The sequence below is a fragment of the Pristis pectinata genome, chromosome 12, assembly GCF_009764475.1.
Source record: "Pristis pectinata isolate sPriPec2 chromosome 12, sPriPec2.1.pri, whole genome shotgun sequence".
Classification (NCBI taxonomy): Eukaryota; Metazoa; Chordata; class Chondrichthyes; order Rhinopristiformes; family Pristidae; genus Pristis; species Pristis pectinata.
Window position 1 is genome coordinate 4,330,827 of NC_067416.1, and position 12,183 is coordinate 4,343,009.

Here is a 12,183-nt window from a genome sequence, read left to right on the forward strand (position 1 = left end):
ATCCCCTATCTGCGACTAATTGGTCCCTTCTGGATGTATTGATGATGGCTCAGAGGCACCTGCCTGGATCTTGGCACTGGTAAGCTGTGGAATTGATATGTTCAATCTAATGCTCCCATGGGCCTTGGTTTGTTACAGATAACAAGTCGAACTACCTGAAGGCACTATCTCACGTGCTGAACAGTCTACCCAAGCAAGTACTACTGACAGAGCTCCCGTCGGTCAGTACAGACATGATGCTGTTCTAGAACATGGATGTGATGCTACCATCAGTTGTCTGTGGTTATGCGCTGCTTGTCTATTATTTGAACTTCTTTCTTGTTCCTCCTCTCCACCACCTCCACCCTCTTCTACATCGAAGAACGATAGATAGCATGTTGACCATTTGACAAATGTTCGGACCTCCTGAATGCACATTTGGAATGTAGTCCACAGGTTATTGTGAGGACAACCAGCGCCCAATCTGGGCAGTGGGTTTATGCACTCCCAACAATCTAGATTTCTCACACACACTGCTTCTCCGTGACTTGCCTGTAGGATTAGAAAAGACTGTTCATGGTACATAAAAGCAGAATCCTTTAATATTAACAACATCAGACTATTGAGATCTAACAGGACCATAGAGTCAAGCTTTAAGTGTAATTTCTGACCTATATCCCAAAGTCAGAAGTCTTGGATTTGATTGTTTAATGTTCAAAGATTCCATGCATCCAAAATTTTGTATATTCACCAAATACTCTGCTCTGGGAAATGTAACGGTTAATACTGGTTAAATCTGCATCTTCTTCTCCAACAGCAGTGGCTGAACTCTATCCCACCCCTAGTCTATGGATGTTAGTTTCTCTGCTCCTTCTTGCGTAGTTGGCAGTGGTTTAGATCAGGCAGGCATGTGTGATTGGAGGAGCTTTGGATATAATGGCTATGTGTAGTTGGTGCTGTGTGTGCGTGGGGTAGATCCTCGACTGCCACTGGCCATGACCTGGTGGGCCTGTGAGATTGGAGCTCACCTCGGATGGATACGTGTGTGTTGGCACTGGAACCTCGGTTTGTCATGTGCTTACTTTGAGCATTGTTTCTTTGCTTTCCTCAGTTACTGACCTTGTTGTTGGAGGCCTTGTCCTGCCCAGACCAGGTGGTCCAGTTGTCCACTCTCGGTTGCCTACACCCTCTGTTGCTGGAAGCCCCACAGATCATGAGTTTGCACATAGAGACCTTGGTGAACAAGCTGCTCAATCTGACTACTAGTCCTGCTATGGTATGTATCGAGAACTGGACTGGGGTGACCTCGATCAAATATTTTGTTCTTTGGCAAGAACTTGAACTCTTCCAATCTTGTTCTTGATGCCTCCCCACTTTATCCAGAGAATCCTCAAGGGTACAGGCGCTTTCCTTTGTAAATCATTTTTCAGATACCCAAAACCTGTCATTCACACATGATTCTGGATTGCATTGTGACTGGTTTTTCTTTTTGCCTTGACTACAGCAGACTGGGTTTATATTTTGCAAAGAACAGTATAAAGCTCTGTGTGCACATCTGGGGGCCGTTGCTGGTCTGGATGAGATCGCAGAGACTTGGTTTCTGGGCTAAGAGTGGATCAAGACCCCGAATGCCAGATGGGAGTTTCAACTGATGTCTGCATTGGGGATTTAACCTTCCAAACCATGCTCACAGAATCAAACACTGGGCCTTTCAGTCTAGTGTGCTGTGTTGGTTCTTTGTAAGAGCTCTCCTATCAATCCTGCTTCCATATTGCCTTGCATCTACTTCCAAATTTCTTCTGGCAGATTCCTTTTGAATCTGATCCCTCTGCCGCTTCAAGCAGCAGACTCTCGATCGTGGCAAGTTCATGTGAATATTATTCACTTCCGGCATTTATCAGGAATCTGTGAAAATATTCCATTTTCTGTTTTAACGGTCAGCTGAGCTTCTCCTCGTTGTCGGATCTGGTTATTTTCGAATCCGTTGGTTCTGTCAGGAGTCCAAGAATGAGTTGAAAACAACTTGGTGCTTCACAAAGTTTTATTGGAGAAGTTTAAAACAAAGAAACAGTCACAGAGCACATGGCACAAGCTTTACTACTGGGAGATGAGCTGAGAAAAGGAACTAAAGATGAGCTAGGGCTGGGGGGCAGTGGGGGGGGGGGGGGGGTTGGAAAGAGAGCAAGTGAGAGATTAACAAAAAAACACCTTTTATACCTGAGATAAGAGGTACTCCTTAGCTAACAATAGTCCAATCAGGAAACCTATTAGATACCTGTGGCCAAACCAACCAATGAGAAAACACGTATTCACCTGATGGACAAACCAATAAGCTAGGAAGTGGCCATTCCTTGTGTAACCCCTTGAGATGTATTAAACACTATACATGTTAAAGAACTATTTAAAACAGTCGAATCCAACAATGTTCACCATGAGTCGACGTTCTATGGGTGGGATTGTGGAAAGGATTGCCTGCTTACACTGGTTTGTCTCTGTTTTAATTGCAGAAAGTTCGTATTGCCTCCTTGCAATGTATGCACGCACTGACTAAACTGCCCGCACACGTGGTAAGACCTGTACATTTAGTCATGTGTTACTTTACCTATCAGTCTTGCGTTGACTTGGATTGGGCTTTATACAAGTTGGGAGTGAGACCTCAAACTCTCTTCTATGTAGCTGAAGCAAACTGTCTTCTCTAACACAAGCTTAATCCTTTTAATGTTAATTCTCAGTTGGATCACCCCATTATAATTACGATAAGATTTCTTTATTAGTCACATGTACATTGAAACACACAGTGAAATGCATCTTTTGTGTAAAATGTCTTGGGGGCAGCCCGCAAGTGTCGCCATGCTTCTGGCGCCAACATAGCATGCCCACAACTTCCTAACCCATATGTCTTTGGAATGCGGGAGGAAACCGGAACACCCGGAGGAGACCCGTGCAGACACGGGGAGAACGTACAAACTCCTTACAGATGGCAGCTGAATTTGAACCCGGGTCGCTGGCGCTGTAAAGTGTTACGCTAACCGCTACACTACCGTGCCTGCCCACACTGTTTTTGTGGACAAGTAGAGTGACACCAAAACTGCATCTGCAAAGGTTTCATCCATTCTTGTCGAATTGTAATGTATTTCCTTAAAGCATAGATGAGCACATTTGCCATGGCACCTGACTGCTGTCAAAGAGAGCAGTGCCTCATTGCGTTCCTGTGGGGAAGATGGGCTTGTACTTAACCGTTACTTTTAAACATATCTTGCCTTCCCTCTACAGATCCTTCCACACAAAGCCCGGGTGATCCAAGCCCTGGCCAAACCCTTGGATGACAAGAAGCGGCTGGTGAGGAAGGAGGCAGTCGCAGCTCGGGGAGAATGGTACGTGGGGAAAGTGAAACCCGTCTCGGGAACACCAGTCCACTTACCGAGGGTGGGAGGGCAGAATTGGGTAGGGAATAGCTGAATGATACAAAGCAGGTCCCCCCACTGCTCTGTGGCATCCTGGGCCAGAGTTAGGAACCTCTGTAGGCAAAGGATAGTAGAAGTTTTCTTTCTTTTTCAATCTTTTTTATTAGTTTTCAAATTAATGCAGATTAATGTATCAATGTTTATACATGTAATACAAAGAGATCAGGGGAACAATCATGACATGGATAATCATAAAGAACAATAGAGTATAAAAAAAATCTGTAGATCCAACGATCTGTTAGTGAATGAATATAATATAAAAGAAAAATATTTATTATAAAATATAAAAGAAAGAACAAAAAAATCCCCAAAACAATGAGAAAAATTATAAACAATATATCAAACCAAACTAAGCATAAAAAAAATCTTTAAAAACTGGACTAAAATTTCTCAGTAGAAACAGAGCAATATTATGTCGTCAACTCCGTTCCTCTAAATTGAAAGGTTATTACAAAGGGGATCTACATCATGTGAAAATATTGAATAAATGGACTCCAAATATCTTCAAATTTAAGCGAAGGATCAACAGTACCAGTCCTAATTTTTTCCAAGTTTAAACATGATATAGTTTGTGAGAACCATTGAAAAGTAGTAGGGGGTATTGGATCCTTCCATTTTAAGCAAAATGGATCATTTGGCCATTAATGTAACAAAGGCAATCATACGGTTAGCGGAGGCAGATAAATGGCCAGATTCTATCCTTGGTAAACCAAAAATTGCAGTGATAGGATGAGGTTGTAAATCAATCTTCAATACATTTGAAATAATGTTAAAAATATCTTTTCAATATTTTTCCAAAAGAGGACAGGACCAAAACATATGTGTCAAAGAAGCCACATTTGATTCACATCTGTCACATACAGGATTTATATGGTTATAAAAATGAGCTAGCTTATCTTTTGACATATGGGTCCTGTGAACTACCTTAAACTGTATCAACGAATGTCTGGCACACATTGAAGATGTATTAACTAAATGAAGAATTTTCTTCCAAGTCTCTAGGTAAAGATGTCTGGAGTTCACTCCCATTCATTCTTAATTTTGTCCAGTGGTTCTGAATGAATTTTCATAATTAAATCATAAATTATTGCTATCAAGCCCTTCTGACAAGGATTAAAATCAAAAATTTTTTCTGTAATTTCAGTTTTGTAAGGTGTGGGAAAAGAGGGTATAGTAGCTTTTAAAAAATTTCTAATTTGCAAATATCGAAAAAAGTGTGATCTAGGCAAATTGTATTTGATAGACAATTGTTCAAAAGATGAAAAACAGTTATCAATGAATAAATCACGAAAACCGACTATTCCCTTTTCCATATGGAAAAAGCTGAGTCAGCTCTGGATGAATGAAAGAAAAAATTAGATTGAATGGGACTTGATAGATTAACTTTATTCAGTCCAAAAATTTTACGAAATTGAAACCATATTCATTAACAATTGGGTTATTCGTATGTTTACTTAATTTGCTAAGTGCAAAAGGGAGTGGAGCTCCTAAAATAGAAACTAATGAAAATTCAAGTACTGATTGGGACTCAAGGTGTACCCATTTGGGACATTGAATTACATCTGAATCTTGTATCCAAAAAATTAAATATCTAATATTGATTGCCCAATAATATAATCTAAAGTTAGGCAAGGCCATACCACCATCCTTTTTTTAGTTTTTGTAAATATTTCTTACTTAACCTTGGGTTTTTATTCTGCCAAATATATGAGAGAATTTTAGAATCAATAGTGTCAAAAAAAGATTTTGGAAGAAGTTTTCTAACTTGCATCCAAGATTGATAGACTTCTGCTAACCAAAGGTTGAAGTTGGATACCTAGGATGTGGGCAACATACACAAAATGCTGGAGGAACTCAGCAGGTCAGGCAGCATCTGTGGAGGGAAATAAACAGTTGACTTTTCAGGTCAAGAACTTTCATCAGGACTGATTCATGGGATTTGGGGTATGGATCAGCCATGATGTCATTAAATGGAGGAATAGAAGGGGCTACTTAACCTTAATCTGGTGTCAGTCGGAGCATTGCAATGGGCCACCTAAACTAACTTGCCAGGAAGGATGCAATGAAATGACTTTCCTTAAACCACTCCCAACCCCTTGTCCCTGGAGTACTAGAACACTGTGACCACTAAATCTTGGCTATGGATTCGCCCATTTTCCTACCAAATGTGGGTTGGGCTAAATTGGGACAGGTCAGGAGCTGAGCCTATGATGTGTCTATGTGTGCACTGTAGCTTCACACTGCCTTATCCAGCAGATTCCTGGATGGAAGATCTGCCCAGCAGGTGATCCCCACAGGGTGGGGCCATCCTTAAAGTGTGGCGTTGTGGGGCAGGGAAAACCAGCCAGCCCATCAAGCCTGCTGCATGCCCCATGATAACTGCAGCATCACAACCAGATACCTCCTGCTCACCGTCCTTCCCCACAGCCATCTAATGCCCTTGGGAGACGCAAAACAATCAGAAACAAACCAGGGCCTATAAGGAAAAATCTGGAGGCATGGGCAGGGGGGAATGCCTCTTCATTCCTCAGTCAATTGAAACCAGTCCACTGCATCAGATTGGTCTTATCTGTAAAGACGTGCCTTTGTAAAGGCAGAGAGATGGCGATAATGATGATTGGAATTGAAAATGTGACTGGAGGCTCCACCAATGAGTGAAAGATCCCTGGAGATTTGTGGTTTCTCAGGCCAGCATGGTTGGTGTGGAGTCTGTGGTGCTGACAGCTGAACCAGGACTGGCAAACTGCAAATGACCTTGGTCTTGTTGGACTTGATATGGATGCAGTCAGCCAGCATCTGCAGCCGTAGTGAGTTGTTGAGAGAGGACTGGTCATTAGAAAGATGGCACTAATGGGCCTGACTGATGCTCTCTATTATCCAGCCACTTGCCCACAATCACTGTCTGAGTTTCCAGGGTCAATGTGTCCAAGTAAATCCATCCAAAAAAGCACATTTCAGATCACATTTCTGGGGTCTCAAGGAGACGGGAAGGTTTTGGCAGCTGCTTTGAGCACCCAGAAGGGAAAATTAGGTTATTTAATAGGACTTTCCCAACAATAGGATTGCTCTTAATTATCTATGTGTAACAGAGTTAATTGTCCACTTTCTTTCCCTTCCTAAGATGATCGTGGGCTTTGTTTCAGGTTTCTCTTGGGGAGCCCGGGCAGTTGATGTTCACCCAGAGCAGCTGACCTGAGGAAGCAGACAATCAGCTGAAGCCCAGCCTTTTCCGTACGTTTACAGCCCAGTGACCTGTTCAAACAACGTTCCAAACCACAGAAAACGCAGGAAAATTCAAACCATCTCTGACGGCGACTTGCGGCTGAGGTGGAGACTGAAACGATGAAGAGATTGCACCTTGACGCTTAACGGATTTTTGCTAAACGTATAAAGAAGCACATTCCACACTGCACCCATGGGGCCTCGATGCCCAATGTGATAACCCACCCCTGTAGGATGTAACAAAGCAAACTGACCAACTCTGAGCAAATCACTTGAATTATTCTAGCAATTGAGTAAGGACCGTGTGGGAGAGAAGCCAGCAAATAGAGGGCAGCGCAGCATCAAATACCATCGCCTATTCACAGCTGATGGACAATTCCACTCCTGAGCTGCACTGGGAATGACTGTGCCCAACTGCAGGAACCCCAGGAGTGTAAACCAGATTAAGAGGTTTGAATAATTTATATTTAGAATCCTGGATACCTGGGAGTGAGTTACGGGCTAGAATCAAAGCGAAGGGTTCCATTGTTTTTATATTTAGAATAGTAGATTCATATGAGTAAGAGAGACTGGAATTTAAATGCAAATTACAGCCATGAACTGAGTTGTTTTAACTACACCTCCTGTGATGATGATCATGAAGAGTCAGATGTAATACACAAGGTGTTGCTGCTTGGTTGAAGTTGTTTTGTGTGTGTTGATACTCTTTAAGACTGCAAGGTTTAATTGCAGTAAGCAAGTGTGGTTTGAGGTCTGAGCAGGCAGAGTTTGTGCTGGGCAGAAAGTTTGACACGTCCTATGTTTAAGCTTTGAGCTATAAATTACCAGAATGAAATACCATTTGGGCTACTTAATGACAAGGCTATAGCCTGCCAGAGCAGAGATGATTGGGTAATTTGCCTGTCTAGCAGGGCTGCAGATGGCTGTGGTTGATACTGGATTTGTTGACAGCCCCATAGCCAGCCAGAGTGGATTTGATTATTAAAAAGTACAAGCCATATACAAGACTTGCCTTAAGCAACCTCCAGTCATCCATCTGACACATGAGCATGTGGTCAGAGAGACCAGTGTGTGCGTTTTTCTTTCCTTTGTGGCCTGTCCACCAGGAGAGAAGGTTGTGCCGCGTGACCAGACCTGCGGATTCCTCGCCCCGTGCTAGCGGGTCAGGAACCCTTGGGTTTGGTGACGTGGATGTGCTGCCTTGCCTGCTGTATCTTCGCCCTGCCAGGAATCCTTACAGGTGCAGATGGTGAAGGCAATAATTGAGATTAAAAGCACAGATTTCTAGAAATACTCAGCAGGGTCAAGCAGCATCTGCAGAGAGAGAAAAGCATTTAATATTTCAGATGGATAACTTTTCATTGGAAGATATGAAGAAAGCTATTAACCCTGAAATGTGAGCTCGGTTCCTCTTTCCACTGATCCTTCCTGACCTGAATAGCTATAGCATTTTCAGCATCTATTTCAAATTTCCAGCATCAACAGTTTTTTGTGCTTTTCACAGTCATTGGGATGTTGGTCTTTCTGCTAACGTTTGCTCCGAGTTGCTGAAACAACCCAGGCAGCCTCTGGTCCATACTGAAGCGGCTGGCTCTGTCTAGAACTCCAACGTGGTCACAATCATTGGCTTCACGGGGTTCCTCACACATCAGTGTCAGATATTCAATGAGAATTGATTTGGAGAAAAGTACTTTGTGGAGATAAAACATACAAAATTGATGGTAGCATTGTGTAGAGGGATTGAAACCCTGGATGGATATTAGGCAGCATATAGATTAGATAAAGAAATGATTCCAAGAATAATAACCATGTACTGTCGTGTAGGAGTACCTGCTGAATCACTGTTTCATGGGTATCCTCTGGTCTGGTCACTCGTGAGCGCTGGAATTGCTTCTATCTCACTAGTGACCCATAACAAGCTCACTTTCCCATCACTGCATGTTACTGCCCTCCGATACTCCTGAACTTCCAACTTGTATGTTGCTGTCCTGCACATTTGTGCAGTGTGTTACTCACTTTTTGGGAGCTGGGTTCAGCAGCAAGGCTGGCATTTATTGTCTGTCTGTCCCAAACTGCCCTGGAGAAGATGCTGGTGAGCTCCCACCGTGAACCACTGCAGTCGTCTGGTGAAGGTGCCCCTGCAGTGCTTTTTGGGGAGGCAGTTCCAGGATTTAGACCCAGTGACAGTATGGGACCAGAGCTACAATTCCAAATCAGAGCAATGAGTGATTCGGAGGGGGGCATGGTGGTGGTACTCACGTACACCTGAATCCCTTGTAGAGGTGGCAGGTTTGGGAGGTGTCAGAGTACCCTTGGCAAGTAACTGCAGTGCACTTCGTAGCTGATGCACACTGCAGCCATGGTGCACTAGTGTTGCAAGAAACAAATGTTCAGGGGTGCCAATCAAGCAAGCTGATGTATCCTCAACAGTGAGCTTCTAGAGTTAGAGCTGCACTTATCCAGGTAAGTGGAGAGCAAACCAACACACTCCTGACATGTGCCTTGTTGGCAGTGGAGAGTTCTTTGGGTGCCAGGAGGTGAATCACTTGCTATTGGTTCTCATCGCCACAATATTTGTGTCTGGAACCATTGGGTTTCTCATCGGTGGTGACCCCCAGAATGATGTTAGTGTGATGGTCAGCACTGGTAATGCCATGGAATGTCAATGGCTTTGGGTGGTTTGTCTCTTGTTGAAGATGGTCATTGCTTAGCACTCTGTGGAATAAATGTATCAGCCCAAACCTGATTGTTGCGTGTGCCTTGCTCCATGAAGGCATGGGCTGCTTCATTTATTGATGAGATGTGAACATAGAACATAACAGCACAGTACAGGCCCTTCGGCCCACAATGTTGTGCTGACATTTTATCCCGCCCTGAGATCTATCTAACCCTTCCCTCCCACATAGCCCTCCATTTCTCTATCATTCATGTGTCTATCTAAGAGTCTCTTAAATGTCCCTATATATATATATATATAGAGAGAGAGAGAGAGAGAGAGAGAGAGATAGATATAAAAAGCTTACCCCTGACATCCCCTTCTATCTTCCTCCAATCGCCTTAAAATTATGTCCCCTCATGTTAGCCATTGTCATCCTGGGAAAAAGTCTCTGACTGTCCACTCAATCTATGCCTCTTATCATCTTGTACACCTCTATCAAGTCACCTCTCATCCTCCTCCTCTCCAAAGAGAAAAGCCCCAGCTCACTCAACCTATCCTCATAAGACATGCTCTCCAATCCAGGCAGCATCCTGGTAAATCTCCTCTGCACCCTTCCTAAAGCTTCCACATCCTTCCTATAATGAGGCAAAAGGGATTGAACATTGTGACCTCTGACTAAATGGAAGGAAGGTCATTGGTCACTTCCTGCATTGATGTACTGGGGCTAGGCTGTGACCACCAATGTGTGTGCTGGGAGGTGGGAATTATCCTTTAGTACATTTACCTCTAAGACCTTGCTCCCTGCTTCTGAAACTTCCTTTGATTTCCTGCACACATTTCTCCAGCAACCAGTTACTGTTCATGACCAGCTTTTTTTAAAACCCAGGGCTACAAAGGGGAAATGCTGTGGTGCTGGAAATCCAAAATTAAAAACAAAGTGCTAGAAACACTCAGCAGGTTGGGCTGCATCCGTGGAGGGAGACATGGAGTTAGTTTCAGCTGCATTGCTGTTCATCAGACCTGGAACAGCTTTGCATTAGGTTTGAAGCAAATACAGGCAGGTGGGGCGGGAGAGATGAAATCATAAGGACTGATAGCACAAAACTGCAGTGGGTGGTCATGGAACAAGTGAGGAAACCTGATGGGGTTGGAAAAAGTTTACTGATTTAAAATCTGCAATTGTTGAAGCCAAGATTTTGTCTCAAGGACGTAATTAAAAGTTAAGGTGCTGTCCTATGGGTAGGTACCAGTGGGATTCAGAATGAGTGGGCTAGAGAATCAGAGCAGCAGGCAACCAGAAGCTCAGGGTCGTGCTTGCCACGTGAACAGAGGTGCTGTGCAAAGCTGTCGCTCAGTCTGTGTTTCCTCTTCCCAATGTAGAGGGACTGTATCGTGGACATTGAAAAGCAAAATAAGTTGAACATAGCATTTGAAAATAAGAACAACATCCTGGAAATGTGATGTTTTAATACACTCAGCCAAATCGGGCATCACCTGTGGAGTGGGAAACTGTTAGTATTTCAGGTCAATAGCTTTCATCAGAACCCATCTGCAGAATGCTTCCTGATCTGCTGCCTACTTCCACTACTGTTTTTGTTATGGAACGTACTGCGATCATTACCTGGAAGGGTGACGGCAGGGAGGAGGTAAAAGGGCAAATAGAAATGTAACATCTGCCCAGGAAGGTGTGTTGGGATGATCCAGGAATGGATCAATGTGTTGTAGAGCATAGCTACATAAAGTCCTTCCTCCATGGGATCAGAGGTACAGCCAGTTGCCTTTTTGGAGAGGTTTTTGATTTGCTGCAAAGACCTGCTCTTAACCATCCCAAATGTAAACGTCTATGCAACAGCCACCATTTTTCACTGTTCCTTAACTCTTCCTGTGCATACTGTCTTCCATTGCAACTTTAGGTGAAATTGCAATTAATTGCAGCTCTACTCCCAAGTTTCACTCTCCGTTGCTTGTACCCTTCAGACCATTGGGCAAAGTGTTCCCGAGGCCGCTGGTGGTCTGTACTTTTAGTGGTCTGCTGGCTTGCAGCAGCTAAGGTTGTGCCCAAGGAAGGATTCCTTACTGTCTGCTCTTAATCCTCAGTTACTGCTGCAGGGAGGGCTCCTTGCTCAACACTGTTTCTTGCTCCAAGGTTTGACTGCTACAATTATAGGATGCTCTGTGCTCAGAGCTGCTTTTCCACAGAACAAAGGAGGTGGTGAGAGTGACAAATGAGAATTAACTGGGTTCCAGCTAACTAGTTTACAAAGTGTGTGTGATTTGCAGTTGTCTGGACAACTAATGTAAATTTAACTTCCAACTGGAGGAATAATTAACACTCTGAAAATTAAGGGTTCCCCTTACAAAGGTTGTACTTTAATAAAGACTGCCAGTGTTAAACTCTTCGTCAATCAGTTGTGTTGTTCCATCGTGAGAGTGTGCTATTAGCATGTGGGCTTCCCAGTGTTAATAGTATTAACTTGCTTTGTTTATTTACTGTCTTTCATGAACCGGCCTTTCCAACCACTGAAGTACATTTGAAACATGGTCAAGCAGCAGTGTGATATTGACCAGAACTGTATGCAGCAGCATTGATTTGAAATGGGGCCAGGACCTTTCCCATCCACCCGAAAGGTTTAAAATGCCTTTCAGGAGATATCGGTGTTGCTACTATAATCCTCAGTATAAGACTCAGTGTCAACTTAAGTTTTATCTCTAGTCTTTGGCAATGGGGCATGACCCACAAACTGTTTAGTGGGTAGGACTCCTGTCAAACAACTGGCCCAGGTATAGACTACACCACTGAGTGGTGATGTTGTGCCTCAATTGTCATTCCATACTTGAGCAAATTTGTGAAACAGTTGA

At 43.4% G+C, this 12,183-nt stretch overlaps 1 protein-coding gene across 1 annotated transcript in view; it reads left to right on the plus strand.

The window, feature by feature from the left end:
• Positions 1-11,702, plus strand: part of mms19 (MMS19 homolog, cytosolic iron-sulfur assembly component) — a 60,078-nt gene extending 48,376 nt beyond the window's left edge. The window contains exons 28-32 of the mRNA XM_052026857.1: positions 139-221; positions 1,091-1,255; positions 2,487-2,546; positions 3,253-3,353; positions 6,587-11,702. Coding sequence (XP_051882817.1) covers positions 139-221; positions 1,091-1,255; positions 2,487-2,546; positions 3,253-3,353; positions 6,587-6,614 — 437 coding nt within the window. The 3' untranslated portion in view covers positions 6,615-11,702. The remainder of the gene's footprint in view (positions 1-138; positions 222-1,090; positions 1,256-2,486; positions 2,547-3,252; positions 3,354-6,586) is intronic.
• Positions 11,703-12,183: the final 481 nt, after the last annotated feature.